We start from the raw sequence: 25,606 nt of genomic DNA, 5'->3' as shown, positions 1-25,606 counted from the left end.
AGAATCTCATGGACGAGGGAGCCTGGTGGGCTGCCATCTCTGGGGTCACACAGAGTCGGACACGACTGAAGTGACTTAGGAGCAGCAGCAGCAGCAGCATTGACCCATATAAACTAGAAAAGAGAGCCCCTTCCTTGACACAGTTGACTAACATCTGGCAGAGCTGATTCTTGTAACCAGGCCATTTACTGCCCCCTGCTGGAAAGAGGCAGGAAGTGTACAAATGGACTATAGCTCTGATGTCACTAGGAGCTACAAACCCCCCACCTTAAAGGGGGACTCCTTGCTCAGTGTGTATTCCACACAACCATACGCAGAAGCCCTGCCAACGATATGTAAGTGTGTACATCACTTTACAATGGGCAACCGATTTGTTCTACTTTTTGCCGTTTAATCCTCAAATAGGTATTTTCCAGTCCATTTTGCAGATTGAATTAGAACATAAAGCACTTGCACGAGCTAAAACAAATCTAGGTGTTTTAATCTCAAGTCCTTTGTTTTACACTGAAAAATAAATACTCTCCCTCCAGGTCTTTGTAGGAAACACAAGTAGGAGGCAAGAGTCTAGGCAAACACTGACAGCTGTCCGTCGGCATCAGCTTCTCCCACCTCCTTAGCATGTCCGCCCACCCGGCTTTGACTTCTGATTTAACACCTTGTCTTGGGATCACAAAGAGTCGGAAACGGCTGAATGACTGAGTACCCACACACACACTCTGCTGTTAAACGATGTGGAATCTTGCTGCAGTGTTCCTTATGGCATGGAAAGAGCACACACATAGGGGTTGGCATGTCTGGATTCCAATGCCAGCCTCACCTCATCTCTGGTGATCACCAGGAATTCTCTCTCCAAATCTGTGCCAAAGTCGCTCACTATAAAACGAGGACCATGGCCACTGTCTTCCCTTTCTTAAGGTTGTTGTGCAAATAAACAAGAAAACATATGTGTGCTGCTTTTATTAGTCCCCTAACCAGTGTTTCTCCAGCCACTCCATCGCCACATGGGCCCTTCCTCTACAGATCATAGAGCTCCAGACTTTTCTCCAGGCCGTGATAGGGTTTTTTGTTTTAATGTTTATTTATCATTATTATTTTTGACCACACTTGGTCTTCATTGCTGCGAGCAGGCTACTTTCTAGTTGTGGTTCGTGGGCTTCTCATTGTGTTGGCTTCTCTTGCGGTGGAGCACAGTCTCTAGGGCGCATAGACTTCAGTAGTTGCAGCTCACGGGCTCAGTAGTCGCTGCTCGGGGGTTCTGGAGGGCTCAGTGGTTGCAACAAACCGGCGTAGTTGCTCTGTGGCGTGTGGAAGCTTCCTGGACCAAGGGTTGAACCTGTGTCCCCTGCATTGGCAGGTGGATTCTCTACCACTGGCCCACCAGGGAAGTCCCCAGGCACAGTGTTCACCTTGCGCCTCTTCCCTAGCTTCTGTAAGAATCCCTGGAGGTGGTCTCCCCCATCACCAATGGGGGTTTTTCCATTCCGCTCTTCTTTGTCTCCGTTAGGCTTTTCTTTTCATTTTCTCCACCAGGCTTTTCATCTCTATGAACTCCCCCCCCCCTTTTTTTTTTGGAGGTGTTGTTGCCGTTGTTTGTTGTTTGGTTGATCTTGGGTTGATTTTTATTTGTTCATTTTCTGGCCATGCTGCTCAGCATGCAGGATCTTAGGTCCCCGACCAGGGATCGAACTCGTACCACTTACACTGGAATCACGAAGTCTTAACCAGTGGACCACCAGGGAAGTCCCTCCCTTTGCTCTTTAATTGCTTACTTTTCCTAGCAGGTTCCTCATCTTTGCTCACATTTACTAGCAGTGACCAAATAGATGTGGGAGAGCTGCGCTCAAACCGCCCTCCACCCCTCCAGGCTTCCATTCTTAAACGTCTGTTTCCTGAGATGAGAGGTGGGATAGAGCCAAATGAAAGATCATGGGAAGCAGATCAGAAAACTTTCTCCCTCCCTGAGGGGTGGGGGGCTTTGGAAGCATTAGGGACGCAAGGTCCCTCCTAACCAGGCAAAGGAGGGGGAGCTGCCCATGCCCACCACTCTGCACTCTGGGCTGGCTGCCCAGAGTTCCCAAAACCACACACTGCAGCCACATCGGCCTGCCGGCATGTCTGGGATGTCTGTGTCCACTGGACCTGTACTTGATCGTTTGGTGACACAGACAACTATGGAAGGTCCCTATTGCTATCCGAATCCCCCTCGGGATTTTCACCGTGATTCAAAGTTACCTGTGACTCCGCCTTGTCAGCAAGTTAGGAACCTGTAGTGCAAATGCCCCACTCAGCTTTGATGTCATCAGCACACGCTGTTGTAACCTTGTTAGTGAACTGCAGAGCCAGGATTACAAGCCCACCCAGTCTGGCTCCCAATGCCATGCTCTCGGTCACTGGGTCATATTTACCGGGCGGATTCTGGGAACCAGTGGTGGAGCCAGCTACTCTGTGCAAGAGCACTGGCCAGCTGTTCTTCCCACCAAGGTCTTCCCACCCCTTATTCTTACCTACCTTGCTACAACTCCTGCTCCCCGAGGCTGAGCTTCCTCTGGGTTCTATAGAAGGCAACTTTCGCCTCACTTCTCATTTCTCATCTGACTCTACCTAGTTCATATCTTTCTGAACCAACTCATGGCTTCTTTGCCGCTGATGCTGCTCTGTTTCGTTTTTTCCTCCCCAGTGATGTACTTGCTTTTTCATATGTTTTCCTTTAGATCTTTCTATAAGTGTTTGAGACCAGGGTGAGAGTTGGGCTACATATTTTCCTTGCCTCATTGCAGGTGCAACAACATGCAGTATGAATGCACATCAGCTCTAGGGAGCCCTTTCTCTCTGCACCCCCCCACCCCAGGAAACAGCTCCTGTGTCTGTCTTTAATGAACTTGACCACAGTGAGGTTGGCGGGGGATGGGGGAAGCAGGAATTGCTGATGTTTATGTTGTGTTCGTGCTAAGGTGCTTCAGTCATGTCCAACTCTTGGCAACCCAATGGACTGTAGCCCGAGAGGCTCCCCTATCCATGGGGTTCTCCAGGCAAGAATACTGGAGTGGGTTGCTTTGTTCTCCTCCAGGGGATCTTCCTAACCCAGGGATCGAACCTGAGTCTCTTAGGTCTCTTGCATTTGCAGGCAGGTTCTTTATCACCAGCGCCCCTGGGAAGCCCGATGTTTATGTTACCCCTTTTACTTTTACAATTCCTTCTCCTGAATCAGAACCCCAGATCCCTACTAAGGCTTTGAGTTGCCTAACCTCTCCATAGGCAATGTGCAGACTAGTCTAGAACTCTTGGGGGTTTTCTTTTCCTCTTAGAGGAAGAAACAAGAAAGCAATCAAATGAAAAGGGACAAGACTTAACATTCTCCTCCCAGAGCTAACTGCTTCACTCACCCCCATCTTTGTTTGAATCAGGCAAAAAAAAAAAAAAAAAATCATAGAGAAATGTTCTCCAACTACATGGATGCAAAGGAATAGTCTGGGCTGGCAACTCCCATCAGCACAGAGGGACAAGCAGGATGCTTATGGAATAAAGGGTATTGGGTGATTGTGGATTATCTGTAATTTTAAACACATTCACACAATTGAAGCACAATATGTTTATTAAAGTATTTTATGTGATGTAGTGTTGGCAGGGGTGGTTTTGTTTAAGGACCCCTCGGTACACCCACGTAGTCTGCCACTCAAAGTGGAAGACTTCCTGTGAATTAACCAGAGAATTCTCCCCAGTGTTCCTTATGTTATTATGGTCACTGCTATTATTATTAGAATTCATGGAAAATTCAAGGGGGAGACAGAATGAAGACTAAACAACACTAATCTGTTCTTTTCTTTTTTAATAATTTATTTGATTTTTGCTTGGGTTGGGTCTTCATGGCTGCAAATGGGCTTTCTCTAGTTGTGGTTGGTGGGGGGTCTACTCTGTTGCGGAGCACAGGCTCTAGGCACACTGGGGCACGGGCTTCAGTACTCGTGACACACTTGCTTTAGTTGCCCGAGACATGTGACATGTTTCCTGACCGGGATCAAAATCACGTCCCCTGCATTGGCAGATGGATTCTTATCCCCTGAACCACCAGGGAACTCCAATCTGTTCTTTTCTACTTTCAGAAAAACCCAAAGATGAAACTGTTGATTTTCACTCTCCTGAACTCCCTGTGACCTGTGGGGAAGCAAAGGGGACTTTATATAAGGAGAAAATGAAGCAAGGTGAGTTCCTTGACCTCCTGCCCTTTGGAACCCCAAGATGAAGGAATCACTAGAAAGGAAGAGACTATCCATGTGTGTCACTGTTCAGGGCGTGGACCCTGCAAGTGAGGCTGCTTTAGAAAAAGCTGGGCTTGTGATGAAGGGATTTTCCACCTTTTCAGTGTCATTTTATATCTGGTGACCAGGTCACTGCCCTCCACATGGAAGTCATCCATGGACTGTGACACATGTCCTTGTCACGTGAAAGGCAAATCCTGTCCCAATCCCTCACCACTCAGATGAGTTTCAGGGCTTCCTTCAATAAGAGAGGAGGAATCAGGTTTCCCTGCTCCTTCTCCCACCATCACAGGGAGTCTCTGAACCCAGGACGGTAGAGCACCATGACTAGGGGGATGGAGGTTTAGGGTGACTTCACCGAGGATGGAAGTGGATGTAGGAAGGACTGTCTTTACCTTCCAGGATCCTCAGAGAAATGTATTCAGAATGAGAAGGGAGTTTGGTTGACACCAAGAGAATTTGAAATTGAAGGAAAGCGGAAACATTTGAAGAACTGGAAGCGGAGTGTGTTTTGTGGAGGAAAGAGCCTAGAAAAGCTGCTGCAGGTATTGTCATAACAGGAGACACATAGGTGATGAGTTTAATTCCCTGAAGGATGAGCGGAATTACAATAACAGAAGTGTGAGGAAATTCCCGTCAGGATTCCACAGCATGACTGAGAAAGAGCTAACCGATCATAGAAAAACACTGTGGGTGAGGAAGTTAGGAACCCAGACTGGTGCTGATGAGGGGAAACTTTAAATACAAGATGGAGGGATTTAAGAAACTTACCCTGCTGGTATGGGAGAGGATGCGCTGGAAGGAAGCTACATGAAGACAGAGATCCCTCTGAAAGCTTCCCTGTGCCCACCACCCTATAAATGCCTCCTCAAGACCACACTCCATGTGAGCCCCTTGGTGAAGAATTTCCAGACCATCCTGCCCATGGCCGGTCCCTCCTCTCCACTTCCTCAGCACACTGTTCCATCCCATGAACAACAAACAAGGGTACTAGTCTCTGTGATCCCAAACCCCAACACAAAACCGCTCCATAACACTCAGAATGTGATCACTGAAATGAAATCATAAGGATGTTATCTAGAGAAGAAATGGGAGGGAAAAGGAGTGGGTAGGATAGCACAGAGAAAGAAGAACAGGTCTTGGGTTTGAGTGACAGAGAATAAATAATGTCCAGAAGAAGAGTCAGTGGGAGGAGGGAGCTAGTTATTCTTCCTGCTCTCTTGGGTTGGAGACCCCGTAGGCTGTCCATGTACAAATATTCATTCACAAGTAGGGACTTGGATATTTACAAAAGAAAAGCCTTCAAAACAGTTCCATTCACTGACCCATCCTCTCTTGCAGAAAGGAATTTTGCTCTGTCCTTCAAGAAACCATCTCAAGAGAGAGGTAAATAGCAGGTGAATTCCTACCACATTCTCAGCCACCATGTTGCAGACTTTTCATGTGCCAAGGCTGGCCTGGGCATCCTCGACCTTCCCAGGCCCGAGTCACCTTCTCATTTCAGCACTGCGGTTTCCTGATGACTGCTTTAGCACACTGATGCTTGTACATGCCACCTTTATGTTCGTAGTTAACTTAAGATAGGGAAGCAGATAACTCTTTAAAATGATTAGGACAATAGCATGTGTTCTACAAAAAAGATTTGTATATTTGGATGATCAGCAACCAAATGTGTCAGAAACAGAGCACTCTAGTTTGAAAAGTAAATACGGTATTGAAATAGACAAGAATAGATAAATAGTAAGAAGTAAGAGTAAGAAGATCATCCTTGATTGAACTCCAAGTATTCCTAACTTTGACGTGCTCCTTATTGGTAGCAGCAGAATGGAATAATGTGTTTGAACTGAGCTTTGTCTCTGCAGAGCCTCCCGATGGCATTCATTCTTTGGCTGTACCCACTACTCTTCCTCAGGTGCCTTTACGTACATAGATAGGTCTTCCAGTCTCGAGTCCCATTCGTGGGCTTCCCATTAGATATGGACCTCCAGTAGATGCAGTGATGCCTCTTCCATCTTGCCCAGGAGGTTAGCCTGACCCTTGGCTGGATTCACTCAAAGTTGATAAGGCAGTGGTCCCCCAAAGCTGTTTATTATATAAATCATCTTTTCCATGCTGATTTGAAATACCTTGATATGTTTAGGGAGGTTCCTTGTGATAGCAAAAAAAAAAAAAAGAAAAGGAAGAATATAGATGTCCATCAGTACTCTAAAATAAACTGACAATCAACAGAATGGTGGTTTTTAAAAATGCATGTTTTGCAAGTATATATTCATCCTATAATCACCTAGGGGTGTTAAGGTCAGGAAAGCTTAAAGCTTCAGAAAGCTTCAACTGGTAATAACATGTACAGAAAGAGCACAGTTTTGTTTATGTGAATGGTTAGGGCTATGACTGAAAAAATATCTGGAAGAGTCAGTTATTCTGGGATGGGATGGCAAGGGACATTTGCCTTCCATGTTATATATTTATGTACAGGTGAAATTTTTATAATGACCATTTATTACTCTTGTAACCAGAAAGAAATAAAGGTTTTTAAAATCCAGATCATTAATTAATGGCCCCAATATTATAATTCCTTCTTACTCATAATGCTACATGCCAGCAAATGACAGCCAGGGGCACACTTGACCTTTCAGTCCCCCCCCATCCCCACCCCATCAGGAGTCACAGTGAGGTAAAGAAAACCAAGTTTAGTTCTGATCACAAATGGACCAATGCAGGCCCTTCCCCCAAAATGCCACTGTCGCTCTGCAGTTTACCAAGTCTTTGCTGGCACCTTACTCTGTTTCTGTGTACCAGCAAGAGATCTGATGCTGATATTGGGTTGGCCAAAAAGTTCATTTGGATTTTTCCATAACATTGTATGGGAAACCCCAAATGGACTTTTTGGCCAACCCAATGCTGCAAACATTTGCTTTGTGGCTGGCCTGCAGGGCGCTGCTCCCAGGACCCCAAGGCAACCTGGGCAGCTGGTGCAGAGAATCAGGGGCTCCAGGCCTGTGAGAATCTCCACCACTGGAAGACCCCAGTATGCAGCCTACAGTTGCTATACAAATGGCGTATAGGGTGAAACTGACAGCTTCTGCTTTTTGCTTTTTTATTCTTTAACTTTTTGAACAAATCCTAGAACTTTTTGTTGAGGAGTCCCCGTTCAGATTAGATAGCATATGGTTAGATAGCATCACTGACTCAATGGACGCGAGTTTGAGCCGATTTCCAGAGATAGTGGAGGACAGAGGAACCTGGCATGCTGCGGTCCATGGGGTTGCAAAGACATGACTGGGTGACTGAACAGCAACAACAACCCCATTCAAGTGGGCTGATTTGCAACCAACAGTTTAAATGAGTATAAGTAAAATCTGTACACGAAAACGGTGTTACTTTCAGAACTCAAAAGGCTTCAAAATGTTGGGCAGTTTTTGTAGGATTAGTTTTAAGAGAGTCAGTCATTGTTTCTTGACAGTGTCAGGGATAGAGCAGCCCTCATCTGACCAAACGATGCCCAGGAATTTACTGAGCATGCAGGGCCTTTTTCTACATGTGGGGTGATGGCCCTTCCCTTCTCCTGAGTTCCTTTCTGTAGTTGTATATTCTGAATATGTCAAATGAGAAGGACCGCATCTATGTGGTGTCATTCCTGTGCTCCTGGGGGAAGTCAGCTGCAGCTATGATCTTGTCTGCAGAGATTGTGTGTGATGGCAAAGCTGTCAAGTTACCCCAGGGTAGCCAGGTAAAGGTGTGTTATATGCCTGCAAAGGTGAAGGCCAACTCCAGTTGAGATGCTGTTGAGATAGGCACTGAACAGAACATATGAGCCAAATCTGTGAATGTAAAGCATTTGCCAGTTGCTAAGTGGATGGCATCAGTAACAGCATTAATATTGGCTATGTCATGGGGGTCCTTTGTGAGTAATTACATCCCATTAAATTTAAACAAGGTACCTACTATCCTTTCAGGGGATTTGCCAAACATAAAACAGAGGACAAACAAGTATACCTCACCTTAACCATCAAAACTGCTGCCTTGCCTAAATGCCCCATAACACCCACTGCTCAAAACTATCCTGTAGTGGGCATGGATGCTTTGAGCTAGCAAATAATGAAGTAAAATAAAATTAAATCTTTGAAACAATCAGTTTCATATAATGGAGCCCATGGACCTTCCACTCTGTTAAAATAGTTAGTAGAACTCAGTAGAAATTAAAGCAGGGCCTTCAAGAATAGAAATTTATCATGTTGTGTTGTTATTTAGTCCCTAAGCTATGTCCAACTCTTTTGCGACTCCATGGACTGTAGCCTGCCAGGCTCCTCTGTCCATGGGATTTCCCAGGCAAGAATACTAGAGTGGGTTGCCATTTCCTTCTCCAGGGGACCTTCTCCACCCAGGGATAAAACTCGAGTCTCCTGCATTGGCAGGTGGATTCTTTACCACTGAGCCACCAGGAAAGCCCATACAAGATCTGTTTAGAGCAAGAGTGATTATCTCTACTTTTTCTCCATTTAAATGTCCAATCTGGCCTGTTCTTAAACTTGGAAAGAATGGATGGTGCCTCCTGGTGGGTGATGGCAACCTCATTGCCCAGAAGAGAACAACATAACTTCAAGCATAAGTCAGTGGGGACCTGAGCCAGTTAGCAGTCCAAAGCAAGACCCCTAGGTTGGGGTGGTTACCCAGTCTCCTGCTTGCAAACCCAACTGACTTGTGGTTGCCTGCAGGTAAGTGAGCTCAGCCCTGCACTAAAAACTGGGTTCAAAAATTGAAACCAATTATGCAACATGTGCCAAGAGAGAATAAAAGATTTATTGCTCATATACAGAGACTTTCTGGGGAGAGGCAAGGCAGGCACCCAAGCTGGTCTGAAAGTGGCTGAAGAAAGGGTGTGTGTGCTACGTCACTTCAGTCATGTCCAGCTCTGTGAGACCACATGGACTGTAGCCTGCCAGGTTCCTCTGTCCATGGGATTTCCTAGGCAAGAATACTGGAGTGGGTTGCCATTTCCTTCTCCAGGGGATCTTTCCAACCCAGGGATCGAACCTGAGTCTCTTATGTCTCCTGCAGTGGCAGGAGGGTTCTTTACCACTAGCGCCACCCCAAGAAAGGGTATAGCCCAAGGTTTATTATGGTTAAAGATGTGGCCAAGGGCTTCCCTGATAGCTCAGTTGGTAAAGAATCTGCCTGCAGTGCAGGAAATCTCGGTTCAATTCCTGGGTCTGGAAGACCCCCTGGATAAGGGAAAGGCTACCCACTCCAGTATTCTGGCTTGGAGAATTCCATGGACTGTATAGTCCACAGGGTTGCAAAGAGTCGGACACGACTGAGTGACTTTCACTTCACTTCACTTTGTGTGGCCAAGGTGAGGGTTCCCATGCTGGGGCAAGGTCTGTCCGACTTGAACTTCTCACTGTGGCCGAGGGAGGGAGCCCATGAGTTTTCTTTGCACCTTGCCCAGCTGTGCCAAGAGGGGAAGAGGGAGGGGTGGGTTAGAGAAACCACCAGTCATCAAATATAAAAACCAGAGTCAGATTCTTTATTAGAGTGTGACCGTGGGTATGTGTGTCCTTCCTCTGTCATTTCCCTGTCATATCATATGTGCTGGAAACTTTCACTCCAGAACACAGAGGTAGGGGGCAGGGGCATCAGGGCTCTGGACCCAACCAGGTTCTTCATCAGGAGGAGAAGGTAGGTCTGCACTGGTATCTATACTCTGGACCAACGCAGGCCAGGTGTCATCAAGGCAAGAATGGCTGTCGGGTGTCAACCCTAAAGACAGAGAGAGGCAGATTGGCAAGTTCAGGAGGGGAAGACCAGAAAGATTCTTTGACCTTCAGAGTTATGGAGCACTCCTTAGGAGGCCTTGGGGCTTAGGAAGTGGAGAGGGAGCTCAGGAAGCCTCCCCAGCTAAGAGAGATGAACACCATCCCAGTTCAGGAAGACGTTGCCCTTTGGCTGAGTGGCTAGTTTTGCAAATGGACATTATGTTCCCGTTGCTGATGCCCTTGGTCAGGGTCCTCATATTTGTATTAGGGACAGTGGCAGGTGGTGGCAGAGTCCTTTCCTTGGTTGTAACTGATTCTCAGTTGCTTGGAGCCTTTGCTCCAGCTCCTGGTGGTCTATTTCCTGACCACCCACCATCTGTCTTGGGGGGAGAGTACCACAGTGGGGCACAGGAAGAAGGACCCCTCTTCCAGACTCCTACCCTTGGTGCAGAGAAAAGGTTCCCTTGTGCATGTGGAGGGCTTCCTTGGTGGCTTAGATGGTAAAGAATCCACCTGCAGGGCAGGAGACCCAGGCTCGATCCTTGGGTTGGGAAGATCCCCTGGAGAAGAGAATGGCTATCCACTTTAGTATTCTTGTCTGGAGAATCCCACAGACAGAGGAGCCTGGCGGGCTAGAGTCAGTGGTGTCACAAAGAGTCCGACAGGACTGAGCAATTAACTTGTGTGGAGCCCCACCCTGTCTGTCTTGTGCGGCTGGGAGGAGAATCAGGACTCCCACCTGTGAATCTTTGTTGTTGTTGCTAAGTTGCTAAGTCGTGTCCACTGAGTCGTGGCCAACTCTTTGCAACCCCAGGGACCGCACTATGCAAGGATCCTCTGTCTTCCCAGAGTTTGCTCAAATCCAAGTCCATTGAGTCCATAATGCTATCTAACCATCTCTTCAGGGTCCTCATATTTGTGTTACGGACAGTGGCGGGTGGTAGCAGGGTCCTCTCCTTGGTTGTAACTGATTCTCAGTTGCTTTGAGCCTTTGCTCCAGTTCTTGGTGGTCTACCTGACCACCCACCATCCGCCTTGGGGGGAAAGGACCACAGTGGGGCACTTCGGCACCCCTTCTCCTCCCCTTTCTCCTTTTGCCTTCCGTCTTTCCCAGCACCACGTGAATCTTTATCCAACTGTAAGGATCATGCCTCTCCCATAAGTCACTTGTAGAATTTACTAGGTTACATTTTAAGGCCATGAGAAAGACCCCTATGGATCCTCAGCCCCCACCCCCAACCAAACAACCCATTGACACAACAGCTCTGTGCCTTTGTGTATGTCCCTCCTAAAGAAGATCAGTCCTGGGTGTTCATTGGAAGGACTGATGTTGAAGCTGAAATTCCAATACTTTGGCCACCTGATGTGAAGAGCTGACTCATTTGAAAAGACCCTGATGCTGGGAAAGATTGAGGGCAGGAGGAGAAGGGGCCGACAGAGGATGAGATGGTTGGATGGCATCACCAACTCAATGGACATGGGTTTGGGTGGACTCCGGGAGTTGGTGATGGACAGGAAGGCCTGGCGTGCTGCAGTTCATGGGGTCGCAAAGAGTCGGACACGACTGAGTGACTGAACTGAACTGACTCCGTGTGTCAGCATAACCTCAGGGACTGTTCTCGGAGTTGCCCACGAGCTTACCTGGGCCTGTGCGCAGCAGCTGAAAGCATCTCTGGCCCAGGCTCGGGAATGGGGGGCAAACTGTCTCAGGTACCAATCCCCTTCTAGCAGGAAAACTCCAAGGAATGTGAGGTGTGCTGTAAAAGGGATTCGCTGCTCCGCTGTGACACTTGCCCGCGAGCTTTTCACGAGGACTGTCACATCCCACCCGCGGAGGCTGAGAGGTTAGTGAGATGCAGCCCTGCCCGGGCGGGCTCTGCCTCTGATTGCTCATCTCCAGTTGGAAGAGCCGCCGCCGGGGAGCATCCTGGGCATCCTGGGCTCCGTCCGGGTGACCTCGCATAGCCCCATCGGCCCACAGCCTGCGTTTCCTCTGAGTCTGCAGCTGAGTCACGCTGACCCCCACACTGTCCCTGCCCCTGGGAGTTGTCCTTTCCCAGTTTCGTAACCCAGACTCCTGTCCAAAGGGCGGAAAAACACCATTTGTGCTCTGTGATTTCTCAGAAAAGGCAGGAAACGTGGCCTGCTTCTCCGATTTCCCCCACAGTATCAACAGGCTGATGGAGCCTCAGTCACCCAGGGGGTTAAGACCCAGTTTCTGATACTCCAGCCGGGTGCGCAGTGCTTCTTGTGCTCCCGGGAGGGCAGAAGAGGAAAGGAAAACCCACCTCTCACCCTGACACCGCCCTCCGCACTCGGACTGCTTTGTCGCTCTCGATGGGACCCCTTCTAGCACTCCACTCCCTCCCCCCATCCCCCGACCCCCAACCCCCTCCGCCTTGGGGGTCTTGGAGACTCTGGGAGGTGGCCCCTTCTTTCCCTGGCTGCATCCATCAGGAAAAGGAAAACGGTGGCTGTTTCCACCTCGCTCATTTATGCCCGGCCCCACAGGAGCCGGTGGAGTTGCACCTTCTGCAGGATGAAGGAGTCTTCAGGAAACCAGCAGAGTCTATGGGAGTCTGAGGTTCGGGCGAGGTCCATGCAGCCGGAGGAGCAGCTGGTGAGTGGGATGGGGACCCCAGCCTTCCCCCTTCCCCTCAAACATGCAGAGGGTCCAGGGAAGGGCACCCAGAGAAAGCCTTCAGTGTCTCACTTTTGAGGATGGAGCTTCAGCACCCAAACATGGAAGACAGACAGAATTCAACATCCACCTCCCCACCGTGGCACCTTGGCAGATACAGTCGGAAGGCTGGTTGTATCTGGCTGCTCCTGTGTGGGGTTTCTGGCCTCACTTTCTCCAAACTGCATTTGCCTTTAAATCCCTCTTCATATTTTACAGAGATGTGAGTTTCTCCTCTTGAAAGCCTACTGTCATCCACAAAGCTCTTTCTTTGCGGAGACCCCACATAACGTAAGTTCTGTTCGACATTTCTCATCCTCTGGGCATCTCTCTGCTGTTAAACTCATTTTAGAAATGTGGAGTGTGCGTCCTGCAGGCATCTCTGTTTGTAGAGGGTAGAAGGTTTAGCTGCAGGCTGTGGAGTAGGGCTGCCTGCTTCAAAGTCTGCCCCATTGCATACCAGCTCTGGGACACAGTATCTTAGTTTCTCTTTTTCTTCAGTGGGAATGTCTTGCTTACAGAGAGCATAGGGTTGAGGGTACAAACTCAGGAGACTTGAACTATGGGTTCAATGTAGCTCAACCAGTTTTTAGTTGTGAAATCTTGGATAGGTTACTTAACCTCTCCATTCCCCGGTTTCTCATCCATAAAACTGGGAAAGTTATAGCAACAGTCTCTTACGGCTGTTGTGGAGATCATATATTAATGTATCGGCGGTGCTTACAGCAACGCCTGGCACATAGACATGAGACATCATTATCAGTGCATGCGTGTGTGCTCAGTTGCTTCAGTCATGACCGACTCTTTGAGACCCTATGCACTGTAGCCCACCAGGCTCCTCTGTCTATGGGATTCTCCAAGTAAGAATACTGGACTGGGTTGCCCTGCCCTCCTCCAGGGTTATCTTCCCAACCCAGGGATCGAATTCGCATCTGCCTGCATCTCCTGCATTGGCAGGCTGATTCTTTACCCTCTAAGCCACTTGTGTATTACCCTGCAAATAAAGGCTGGTGTTGGATCCATTCCCATGACAATGCCTGTGCTCACATTACCTCTTTGATGTCTTTGCCCCTAGATTCGAGATTATGGTGAGCCCTTTAGGGAAGCCATGTGGTTGAACCTGGTTAAAGAAAGGCTGACCGAGAAAGTGTACACAATGGCTTGGTTTTTACGGGACATGCGCCTGATATTTCATAACCATAAAGCATTTTACAAGGTAAAGGGAATTTCCTGCCTCCCTTTCACATCCTTTCTACTTCCCCCTCATTTCTGGGACAGCAGAGCTTTGCAAGAATCGTGCCTAGTCTTGTCCTAGGGAGAGCTCAAATAGGAAGGATTATAGAAGGAAACTGCCTCCCAATCTTAGAGTTGGAAAAAAAAACTGAAAGTCGCTCAGTCGTGTCTGACTCTTTGCGACCTCATGGCCTATACAGTCCGTGGAATTCTCCAGGCCAGGATACTGCCATCAGTAGCCATGCCCTTCTCCAGGGGATCTTCCCAACCCAGGGATCGAACCCAGGTCTCCCACATTGCAGGTGGATTCTTTATGACTGAGCCACCAGGAAAGCCCCAGAGGTGGAGAGGAGGATGTCAAAAAGAACAGCAAGCAGGTCCTTGTAAATGGTACCTGAAAAAAATTTCATCCTCAGTTCCAGAAAGACAGGCCACACCCACTGAGAATGGTCAATTTCATCCTGCTTCCTTATTCAAATGGGGTGGGGGGTGGAGAGGCAGTTTATGCTTATGTGGTCCTTCATGCCTCAGAAATACAGAAATTAATTAATTAAGATGAAATGAGTTAAACTTTCAGGATGCTCATGCTCGGATTTTTTTACTCCTGAGTTTCCCAGTAGACTCAAACACCCAGATTTGCTCTCAGCTGGTGTTGGCTCCATCTTTCATTCAGTCAACTAGTTGAACTGTCTTGTAATCCAAGGCATTCTTAACTTTAGTTTATTGTATTTACTCTGATTTTCACTCTCACTTGTCCAGATATTTCTTGGGACATATATAAAGCGAATTCTCAATTCCATCCAGCCTCCTTCCCTCCCTGCTTGCCACCAGTCGGCATGTTCATGAGCCACAGGCTGTAAACTGGTATCCACCTGTGGAGCTGGAGGGGGAAAGAATCAACTCAGGGAGCCCCTCAATGCCTGGCACAGCCTTAGCCTTGTAGAATGGAAGGGGTCATCTTTCCCTCAGAGAGTGTGCTTTCAAGAAAAGCTTTCTCTGGTTTGCCCCAAGGTCAGGCTTTGCAGGGGTCAAAATCAGCTCTTTGGTCCAGATCACCTGTCAGGTCCAGGTTAACAACCAGGCAGAGCCTCATGCATTTGAACATCTGAGTGGCAGCCTCTCCCACCTGTTCTGCTCACCACCTGGGGGAGTGCAGCATTCGGGCAGGGAGAGCAGGTCTCCTAAGAAAGCATGAGCGATCTATGATCCTAATTCTCTGTCCTTAGGCCCCTGTGTGCTTGCTTTTTTTCTCTTTCAGGCTTCCGACTTTGGTCAGGTAGGACTGGATTTAGAGGCAGAATTTGAAAAGGACCTCAAAGAAGTGCTTATTTTTCATGAAGCCAGTGAGAACAGCTTCCAGGCTCGTCTTTGATCCTGTTCTGGATGGACTAAAAAGCATCCCAGCTTCAGGATCCAGATAATAGTACCCTTAGAGTGCCAACGACTCTGGGATGTTATTGGCTGCCCTCTTCACTCAAATCCAGACTCTACATAGAATCATCACATCCTCCACCTCCTTTTATTCTTTTTGTATTTCACTCCCCCCCCAAAAATTGAATAGCTTCTTGATACCATTAAATACCTCACCATCGTTCACATTCTCTTCATTTTCTCATAAATCCTTTTCCAATTGATTTGTTTAAATTGGGACCCTAACTACTTTCACACACTGAATTTAGCTAATCTGTCTCTTAAGATTCTTTTCATCTGTAAATTCCCCACTTCCTTTCTTCCTTGCTGTCTACTTATTGGATAACCTGGGGTCTTTGCCCTACAAAATTTTTCATGTTCTGGAATTTCCTTTTTCCTTCTTTTGGCCATACCATGCAGCTTGTGGGAACTTCAGTTCAGTTGCTCAGTCATGTCTGACTCTTTGAGACCTCATGGACTGCAGCATGCCAGGCTTCCCTGTCCATCACCAACTCCCAGTGCTTGCTCAAACTCATGTCCATCAAGTCAGTGATGCTATCCAACCATTTCATCCTCTGCCATCCCCTTCTCCTCTTGCCTTCAATCTTTCCTAGCTTCAGGGTCTTTTCCAATGAGTCAGTTCTTCACATCAGGTGGCCAAAGTATTGGAGCCTTAGTTCTTTGTTTTTATTTTTGGCTGTGCTGCCTTGCTTATGGGATCTTAGTTCCCTAACCAGATATTGAAACTGTGCCCTCTGCAGTGAGAGCACAGTCCTAACCACTAGACCAGAATTCCCATTTTCTGGATTTTTCTACATCCTCCTGTGAAAGTGAAAGTGTTAGTCACTCAGTGGTATCCGACTCTTTGCAATTCCATGGACTATAGACCACCAGGCTCCTCTGTCCATGGAATTCTCCAGGCAAGAATACTGGAGTGGATACCCTTTCCCTTCTCCAGGGGATCTTCCTGTCCCAGGGATCGAACCTGGGTCTCCTGCATTGTAGGCAGATTATTTACCATTTGAGCTACCAGGAAAGCCCTCATGCTCTTAATGGCATGTGTTTTTCTTCTCTGGCCTTTTTTTTTAGACCTAGAGGTTAGATCTAGAGGCTTACTTAGATTCAGGTTTGGGGGAGGTTTGTTTCAAGTTGACTGTTTAGTATAGAGACTTCCTAGGGGGATCTGTGTATTAATTTGTAATGTTAAGATTTTACAGAAGTTTCAGGTGTTATTAGCCTGACCCACCTGTTACATATCACCCTTTCCCCTAATGATTTTAGCAGTCACTGATGCTTATTGCCTAAACCCATTTCATTAGGGTTTGCAAAATGATGATATTTAGATTCTGATGCCTCAGATGATAAAGCATCTGCCTGCAATGCAGGAGAGCTGGGTTTGATTCCTGGGTTGGGAAGATCCTCTGGAGAAGGAAATGGCAACCCACTGCAGTACTCTTGCCTGTAAAATCCCATGGACAGAGGAGCCTGGTAGCTTACAGTCCATGGGGTTGCAAAGAGTTGGACATGACTGAGCAGCTTCGTATGATCATGGTCACTCTTATTTGGGTTCAATCCCTGGGTCAGGAAGATCCCCTGGAGGAGGAAATGGCAACCCACTCCAGTATTCTTGCTGAAAAATCCAATGGACAGTGGCAGGCTATACCCCAAAGGGTTGCAAAGAGCTGGACATGACTGAGCACACGAGCACTCTATTCCTTCTGTATTTATTAGTTAGAATTCTTCTGCAAAGGACTCCCTTCAATAATATTTGGTTAGCTTGAAGTACAGTTTGTATAGGAAATGAAGGATAAATTCTGGATTCGTTATTTAAAATGTTCAAGTTAATGAGTTGTTTCCCTAATAGCCTCTAAACATAGACATGGAGGTTTTTTTTTTTCCTATCAAGTATCTTGAGCTAACGGATTTAAATATTTAATGTGCTCCAAACCATTGCAGTTAATATCTTTATTGCTGCTCAAATCACTTATCAGTGAGTGAGAGTCTCTTCACGTTGGCTCCTGAGTTGTTTTGAAATGACCCCAGGATTCTTGGATAGCGTATTAGCTACCTATTGCTGTGTAACAAATGACCCCAAAGTTTAGTGGCTTCAAGGAGCAGTCGCCTTATTGTTTACTAGTCTGTGGGCCAGAAATTTAGGAAGAGCTCCATGTGGACGCCTTATCTTTGCTCCACATGGTATTGATAAAGCCCTTTCATGCTTGTACTCTGTCCAAGCAAATCACCAGGCCAAATTCAAAAGGAGGGGAAATGCGCTGTACCTCTTCACAGGATGAATGGCAAAGCTATGTTTCAAAGAGAATGTTATTTGGCAAGAAATGTTGCCACTGTCTTCAGAAACACCCTACCATAGTCTACCCTCTGACCACAGCAATTAACAGCCTTCCCACACGCAAAGGACACTTACCCCCCATCCCAATAAGTCTCACTCATTGCAGGATTGGAACAAAGTCCAGGACCTCATCATCTAAATCAGGTTCAAATCAGATAAGTTCCTTAGGTGTGGTTCATTGGATGCAGCCCTGTAGGTACACCTTCTGTGGAACCAAAGACCTGTGAACTGAAGGACAAGTTTGTCTCCCCCACTTTCCAAATATAATGATGATACAGGCTGTAGACACTTGCATTCAAACAGGGGAAAATGGATAGTATGTAGCAGTCACTGGTCCATAGCAATTCAGAAATCCAATCAGGTGCATGTTGGCGGGACAGAGAACAATCCTTGATAATCCCATGATTTATAAATATTATATCCCTCTAATCCCCATCCAATACCACAGACTTCTCCCATTTCTTCCTACAGGCAATATTTGTGCCTGTCTTCTCTCACAGTACAGTTATTCATTTTCTCAAATCTAAACTACAACAATATTTTCAGAATATCTACACTCATAACACTATGAAAAAAAACTACGTTGAATTCTAAATTTGTGTGGAATTTTTGTTTCTGTTGTGTATTTAATATACCATTGCATAAGGTGTTTTTTAGGATTTTGCATTTGTATTTATAAATAAGATAGATCTGCAAGTTTTTGTGTACTGCCACAGTCAGGTTTAGAGTTACCCTGTTGTTGTTCCGTCACTGAGTCGTGCCCAACTCTTTGCGACCCCGTGGACTGCAGCACACCAGGCTTCCCTGTCCTTCACCGTCTCCCAGAGTTTGCTCAAACTCATGTCCATTGAGTCGGTGATGCCATCCAACCATCTCATCCTCTGTCGTCCTCTTCTTCTCCTCTCGCCTTCAATCTTTCCCCGCATCAGGGTCTTTTCCAGTGAGTCAGCTCTTCCCATCAGGTGGCCAAAGTATTGGAGCTTCAGTTTCAGCATCACTCCTTTCAATGAATATTCAGGGTTGATTTCCTTTAGGATTAACTGATTTTATCCCTTTTCTCTCCAAGGGACTTTTAAGAGTCTTCTCCAGTACCACAAGTTGAAAGCTTCAATTCTTCAGCGCTCAGGCTTCTTTATGGTCCAGCTCTCACATCCGTACATGACTACTGGAAAAACCATAGCTTTGACTCTATGAACCTTTGTCAGCAAAATGATGTCTCTGTATTTTAATACACTGTCTAGGTTTGTCATATTTTTTCTTCCAAGGAGCAAGTGTGTTTTAATTTCATGGCTGTAGTCACCATCTGCAGTGATTTTTGAGAATAATAGTAGTGTTTTCTGTTCTTACTATTTAAGTTTCTCCACTGGTCTTATCTTGCCATGGCATCTTCATACTTCTTTTTTTGATACATCTTTCTGTTGACTGAAGTATATCTTTAAGTAACTTTAAAAGAAGGGCACATGACTGTTATGTTTTCTGAGTCTTCGCATATCTCAGAATGTCTTCTGTTGTTTTCGTTAACTGACAACATACTGCGCTACAATATATATTTTATCACAATTTCTCACCTTCAAAATTGATTTAGACTTTGTTCCACTGTCTTTGAGCATTTTGTTCTGCAACTCTACTGTCTGATTTCAGTCCGAATTATATTTCTAGTGTGTGAACACATATGAAATTCCTTTATCTCTGTAATTATATGTTTAGCTATTTTTGACAGGATGGGATTCAGTGTGATATTCTTATCATTGGTCTTGCCTGGTACACTGAGCCTTTTCAGTGGTTCTATTTTCAGCTCCATTACATCTTTCTGATCCATTTGTTCTGGGCTTACTGTCAAGAACATCTTTTATCCTTGCTTTGTCCTCCCTATTTATCATTAAAAAAGAATTTCATGAAAACATTCTTATTCTTAGGCGCTTAGTATGAGACTTAAATGTACTAACTTTATTGCAATTCTGTGGTCAATGTTTTAAACCTAATGATCTTTTAGCACTTTCATTTTGCTAATTGCTATCTATTAACAAAGCCTCAAAGGATAAAAAGTTTTCTTACCACAGTGGTTTTCTTCCCTCAAGACAAAAATAGGAAGTCAGTGCAAATTACTAGATTGCTCTGATCTGCTCCACCCAAATTCTCCAGAACTGTGAGAAATAAATGTCTACAGTTTCAGCTACTCAGTCTGTGTGATTTTGTTAGGCAGCACAAGCTGACAAATAAAAATCAAGTTAACACCATCATCAGAGCCCCCATCCCTGCTCCCATAGCAAGTTGAAAACTCTTCAACAGGATCTTGCAGCTTCCCATTTAGGTACCTAATGTCACAGACTAATAAACAGGAAATGCATAGAGATCCCTTAGATTCTGATATCCCCCTGTTTCCACAATAGTGTGAACTGTGAAATGGATTGACTTCACCTTTCATCCAGAAAAGGGTATAAGCAGTTGGGGCACCTAAAGAAAAGCATGTAATGAAACAGAGCTCCTTTTATAGTTGGAAAGGAAGATGACAAATATGGCCATAAGGACTTCTGGTGCCCTTCCTGGAGAGCATGATGGATTCTAGAGATAATGATGGCTTTGGATTTCCAACTCCTGCGGGGAGCACCAAAGGTTTCTCTTTCCAGCACAGTCTCCATGCATTATGGTAAAAGATCTTTCTTCCCCCAGTTTCCCAGTAGGCAGGATTGCTGTGCTCTAAATTACCTTGAATCCATTTGTGACATTCTCTTTCATTCTGGCACTGATAAGCTGAATCAGGTCTCTCTCACTCTGTTCTATCATGGCTCTGGATTGCTCTATTATTGGGGAAAAAAAGAAAACCACTCAAGAGTCATTTCTTTCAGGTTGAAAGTTTCAGCTACTAGCAGTTCAGTTGCCATGACAACCAAGATGCCTATCCCTGGGACCATCTATCCCTTTAACTTCCTTTTGTTGCTGTTCTCTTTCCTACTTGAAAGAGTGGGGTTTGATTTATTCTGCTTAGCTCAGTGGGCCATATATTCCTCCAGTCCTTCTGAGCTGGAGACTCAGATCCATCCTCCTTTTGTTCTCTCCCTGCCCAGGCCCACCAAGTTCTGGCCCCCATCTCCTTAAACAATAAAAACTCTTAGTGTGGGGCTTCTGTGGTGGTCCAGGGGTTAAGACTGTGCTTCTACTCCAGGGACCACAGGTTCGATTTGTTGTGCATAGACAAATAAATAAAAACTCTTAATGAAATCAGTGTCAGTGACATCCCTGCAGACAGTGTGACTTGTGTCTCCCTGGAGACCTCTTCTAATCCTGCACCCAGGCTATCTCTCTCTTCCTGGTCCAACATGGTCCCATTCCCTACTGGTCAGAGCTGCTGAGAATCCCGGTCACCTCAGGACTGCCTGCTCCCAAGTTGTCACACAGGAGGAGCAACACCGTTGTTGTTGCTGTTGTTCAGTCCCTCAGTCATGTCTGACTCTTTCTGACCCCATGGTCTGCAGCACACCAGGCTTCCCTGTCCTTCACTGAGTGAAAAGGTGAAGTCACTCAGTCATGTCTGACTCTTTGGGACCCCATGAACTGTAGCCTCCCAGGCTCCTCAGTCCATGGAATTTTACAGGCAAGGGTACTGGAGTGGGTTGCAATTTCCTTCTCCAGGCGATCTTCCCAACCCAGGGATCGAACCTGGGTCTCCTGCATTGTACGCAGACGCTTTACTGTCTAAGCCACCAGGGAAACCTTCACTATCTCCTGGAATTTGCTTAAACTCATGTCCACTGAGTCAATGATGCCATCCAACAGTCTCATCCTCTGTCACCCCTTTCTCCTCTTGTCCTCAATCTTTCCCAGCTTCAGGGTCTTTTCCAGTGAGTCTTTGCATCAGGTGGCCAAAGTATTGGAGCTTCAGCATCAGCTCTTCTAATGAATATTCAGGGTTGATTTCCTTTAGGATTGACTGGTTTGATCTCCTTGCTGTCCAAGGGACTCTCGAGAGTCTTCTCCAGAACCACAATTGGAAAGCATCAATTCTTCGGTGCTCAGCATTCTTTATGGTCCACCTTTCACATCTGTACGTGACTACTGGAAAAACCATAGTTTTGACTATATGAACCTCTGTCAGCAAAGTGAGGTCTCTGTATTTTAATACACTATCTAGGTTTGTCATAGCTTTTCTTCCAAAGAGCAAGCATCTTTTAATTCCATGGCTGCAGGAGGTAATAAATGACTCTTAAATGATCCTCTGAAGCTGGGCAGAGCTATAGCTTCAAAAATTGAATAAAGAAAACTTTAAAGAGGAGGAATTATATATAAAAATATAGTGTCCCCTCCAGCTGATTCCAGAAATTCAATCTTAGAAAAGTCATTCTTAGGAGCTGGGCAGGCATGGTTTCCTGGTCAAGAAGACTTGCTCTTGGGAGAGCAGACTGGGCTGAGTGCCTTTCTTAGATGCTTTCCAAGCTTCTGCTGAGCCAGACCCAGCCAAGCAAGCTCGCATCCCACATGTGGCTGTGGGGTCTGCTTCCGACTCACTTGATCAGTTCTGCTGGGTGCCGTGGCCCCTCTTCTTCACTCCCCCAAGCCGTGAGGACCCTGACTGTGTCTCTTTCCTCCTAAAGATGCTCCCACTTCACCCCCTGGAATTTCTCTGCCTGCAATTGAACACGAGAGCTACAGGAATCTCAGCTCTCCCTTCTATCACTGTCCCTGGAAAAAAAGGAAATCACACATACTATCACTTCAGCACTATGGAGTGACAGTTGAGGTCATGAACTCCAAGAAGCTGTGGTCTTACACACTTCTCCACTGGTCTCAAGGGGCCACTGCATCTCAAGAGCCATCTAGAAAAGGGAGTACCATTCAGTGAAGCCCTGCCAGCCTGGACTCCTCAGGCCGAGTGCCAACAGGCATGCCAACTGGATAAAGCCAGAGCTAGGATACGGTTGGCACTGGAGGTACTTCTCCCCATGAACAGCCACTGGCACCTGATTATGTACAGAGAGGTTGAGCAGACCCTGCAGGAATTCTCTTCTCCATCATCCAGATGTCACATGGAGGCCAATTTTCCAAAAGACAGCATGAGGCCTCAAGCAGGAACTCAGCAATGAGGACAGTAACCCAGACATGGACACAGGACCCGAGGAGCAGCAAAACGGGGCAGGTGCATGTCCAGAGTCTCAGCTGACACCAGAACTCATCTGTCAGGCCACCCTAGGCAGTGTCTATTTAATGTGGGGTGACAGTTTGACAGAATAAACGCTGTAGGGGATGGATGGAGGCAGAAACATCCTTCCTTCACAAGGGCAACAGCAAGGTTTCTAGTTTCAGGCACAACAATGTTTCTCCAGGCTCCACAGCCCCAGGCAGAGCATCCAGGCACCGCAGTTGCAACATTCAGATCCAAGACTGTGACTGTGCCTGGTGGTCAAGATGCAGAAGGAGGGGATGGATCAGCTGACCCTGTGACTAGGTTCTGAACTGATTCATGGGCCCATGAAAGTGCCCTGGGGAGCATGGGAGCCTAGTCTCTCTGCCCACAAGCAGGTGGGTTCTGGTGGCCAGTGAAAGGAGCTTCAGTTTCACAGGCACATGTTAGTACTTTGTTGTTGTTTTGATGCTAAGTTGTGTCTGACTTTTGTGACCCCATGGACTGTAGCCCACCAGGCTCCTCTGTCCATGGAATTTTCTGTGGGTAGCCATTCCCTTCTCCAGGGGATCTTCCTGACCCAGGGATCAACCCTGAGTCTCCAGTATTGCAGTGGATTCTTTACCACTGAGCCACCTGGGAAGCGCCACATTAGTGCTTACCTGCAGGAAAAGCCAGAGGTGTTCCAGCACATCCTCACATCCTGGGGGTAGGAATATCCCAGCGTGACAGGCACAACCCCTCAGAAGTAAAACAGAGGACTGGTCTCAACACAGGGAAGCTCGACACCTACAAGTGCTGATGCAACCTAAATTTTCCCAGCCGGAGGCTAAGGGCAGACCTGGCTATTTCTGCGTCCTGACCATGACCCTGTTTATTTGGGCAGCCATGCCTGATATCAACACCATCTCAGTTTCCAGTTCCTCAAAGCAGTTTTCCCTGGGCTCCTGTAGCCCTGGTTCTGCGCTCTCTGGAGAATCCGGGCAACGCAGAACATGTAGAAGAGGTTCTCCTACTCTCTCAGAATAGACTCAGAACCCAGCAGGCACTCTGGACTTCTGCAGGCGATGGGATAGTGCTGCCCCACCACCAGAGGGCAGTGTGAACCCCTTCCAGAGGTGCTAGGTAGGAACGTGGTGTTGGTGGTGGTTTAGTCTCTAAGTCGTGTCTGACTCTTGCCACCCCATGGACTGTAACCTGCCAGGCCCCTCTGTCCATGGGATTTTCCAGGCAAGAATACCAGAGTGGGTTGCCATTTCCTTCTCCAGGGGATCTTCCTGACCCAGAAATCAAACCCGGGTCTCCTGCACTGCAGGTGGATTTTTTACCGACTGAGCTACAAGGGAAGAACACGGTAGGAACTAGGAACTAAGAGAAGTAGTGAGGGTTTTTAAGGGTCAAAGGAGCTCTCAAAGGCTCTGTAGTGGAGCATCCAGGGACAGGAGAGCCAACCAAGGACGTCCACAGATTAGGTGAATTAATTACAGATGCAGATGTAGAGAACAGACTTGCGGATACAGGAGGGGGAGGCAAGGGCGGGACAGAGAGCAGCACTGACATATATACACTAGTGCTAGTGCTGCGGTGCTCAGTCGTGTCCGACTCTTGGTGACCCCATGGACTGGAGCCCACCAGGCTCCTCTTGTCGATGGGATTTCCCAGGCGAGAGAACAGGAGTGGGTTGCCATTTCCTTCTCCAGGTTATCTTCCCGACCCAGGAATAGAACCCAAGTCCCCTGCATTGGCTAGTAGGATTCTTTACCACGGAGCCACCAGGGAAGCCCATATATACACTACTGTGTGTAAAACAGAGGGCTAGTGGGAAGCTGCTGTATAGCACAGGGCACTCAGCTCAGGGCTCTGTGATGACCTGGAGGGGTAGGATGGGGGTGGGGTGGGAGGGAAGTCCCAGAGGGAGGGGATATACGTCTACTTATAGGTGGTTCAGTTGTTGTACAGCAGAAACTAACACAACATAGTAATGCAATTATCTTCCAATTAAGAAAAAGAACCCTTGACCCCTAAGTCACTTCCCATTTCCCTCTGCGACCCCAGCTCCTGGCCACCACTCAATCTTCCTTCCGTCTTTATAGCTGACAGCCGACTCTGGATAGTTCGTATAAACAGAATCATATGTGGTTTTAAAAAATAAGGAATAACCAGCTGGACAGTCATGGTTAGGCACATGCTTGTGCCTCTGACATGAAAGTGAGAATTTCCTTACTGCGGTAGCAGGTCCCTTCTGTTCTTTACCACAAGCTTCCAACCTCGCAGCTAGCACAATGTAAGAGCAGAGCCGTGATGAGCAACATGGGCAGAGAGAGGGCCACGCGGGTCTTGTTTTCTCATTCGAACGAGTTGGAGTCTGGTGATAGGCCCATTCCAGGCCCATTCCGGAGATGGCTGCCCGCATCCTCAGGCCTGGATTCTAGACTCTTCCATTTTCAAGAACGCCTCAGGAGATCTGCTCTCCAGGAGGCTGAAGGGCGGGGATCTGCTGAAGAAACTGCAGCAGTAAAGGAGTCTTCAGTCTCAGTAAAGTGAATTTGGCCAGACGCTGTTTAAAGAGGGTCCCCTTGAGATGGCTGCAGGTCTGACTATTTCCCATGGAAAGGGTCCATGGACCATCGCTTCAGAATCACCAGGGAGCTTGTGAAGATGCAGATTGCGAGGTCCCTGGCCCTGGAGGATAATTTCTATGATCGAGGCCCAGGAAGTGGTGTTTCTAACACCACATATTTTCTAAGGTATCCTTTTTTGCCCCAGTTATGTTTGGCATCCATCGCCCTAAGTAAGACTGGTCTT

At 47.0% G+C, this 25,606-nt stretch overlaps 1 protein-coding gene across 32 annotated transcripts in view; it reads left to right on the top strand.

The window, feature by feature from the left end:
• Positions 1 to 22,926, top strand: part of SP110 (SP110 nuclear body protein) — a 50,599-nt gene extending 27,673 nt beyond the window's left edge. For 6 of the 32 annotated variants that reach the window (XM_081585552.1, XM_081585532.1, XM_081585533.1 and 3 more), the window contains 8 exons: positions 4,101 to 4,199; positions 4,659 to 4,801; positions 5,598 to 5,642; positions 11,741 to 11,856; positions 12,524 to 12,632; positions 12,912 to 12,983; positions 13,768 to 13,908; positions 15,184 to 15,521. In XM_081585552.1, coding sequence (XP_081441678.1) covers positions 4,101 to 4,199; positions 4,659 to 4,801; positions 5,598 to 5,642; positions 11,741 to 11,856; positions 12,524 to 12,632; positions 12,912 to 12,983; positions 13,768 to 13,908; positions 15,184 to 15,297 — 839 coding nt within the window. In that variant the 3' untranslated portion in view covers positions 15,298 to 15,521. Of the gene's footprint in view, positions 1 to 4,100; positions 4,200 to 4,658; positions 4,802 to 5,597; positions 5,643 to 11,740; positions 11,861 to 12,523; positions 12,633 to 12,911; positions 12,984 to 13,767; positions 13,909 to 15,183; positions 15,522 to 18,751; positions 19,862 to 22,274 lie in introns of those variants that run through there. The other 26 variants (XM_081585558.1, XM_081585542.1, XM_081585543.1 and 23 more) reach the window with 13 other exon arrangements.
• The last annotated feature ends 2,680 nt before the right edge of the window (positions 22,927 to 25,606 follow it).

Source organism: Giraffa tippelskirchi, chromosome 3 (genome assembly GCF_054371585.1).
Source record: "Giraffa tippelskirchi isolate mGirTip1 chromosome 3, T2T-mGirTip1v1.2.pri, whole genome shotgun sequence".
Classification (NCBI taxonomy): Eukaryota; Metazoa; Chordata; class Mammalia; order Artiodactyla; family Giraffidae; genus Giraffa; species Giraffa tippelskirchi.
The sequence above is the reverse complement of the archived record's forward strand: the minus strand, read 5'-3'. Positions and strand labels throughout refer to the sequence as shown.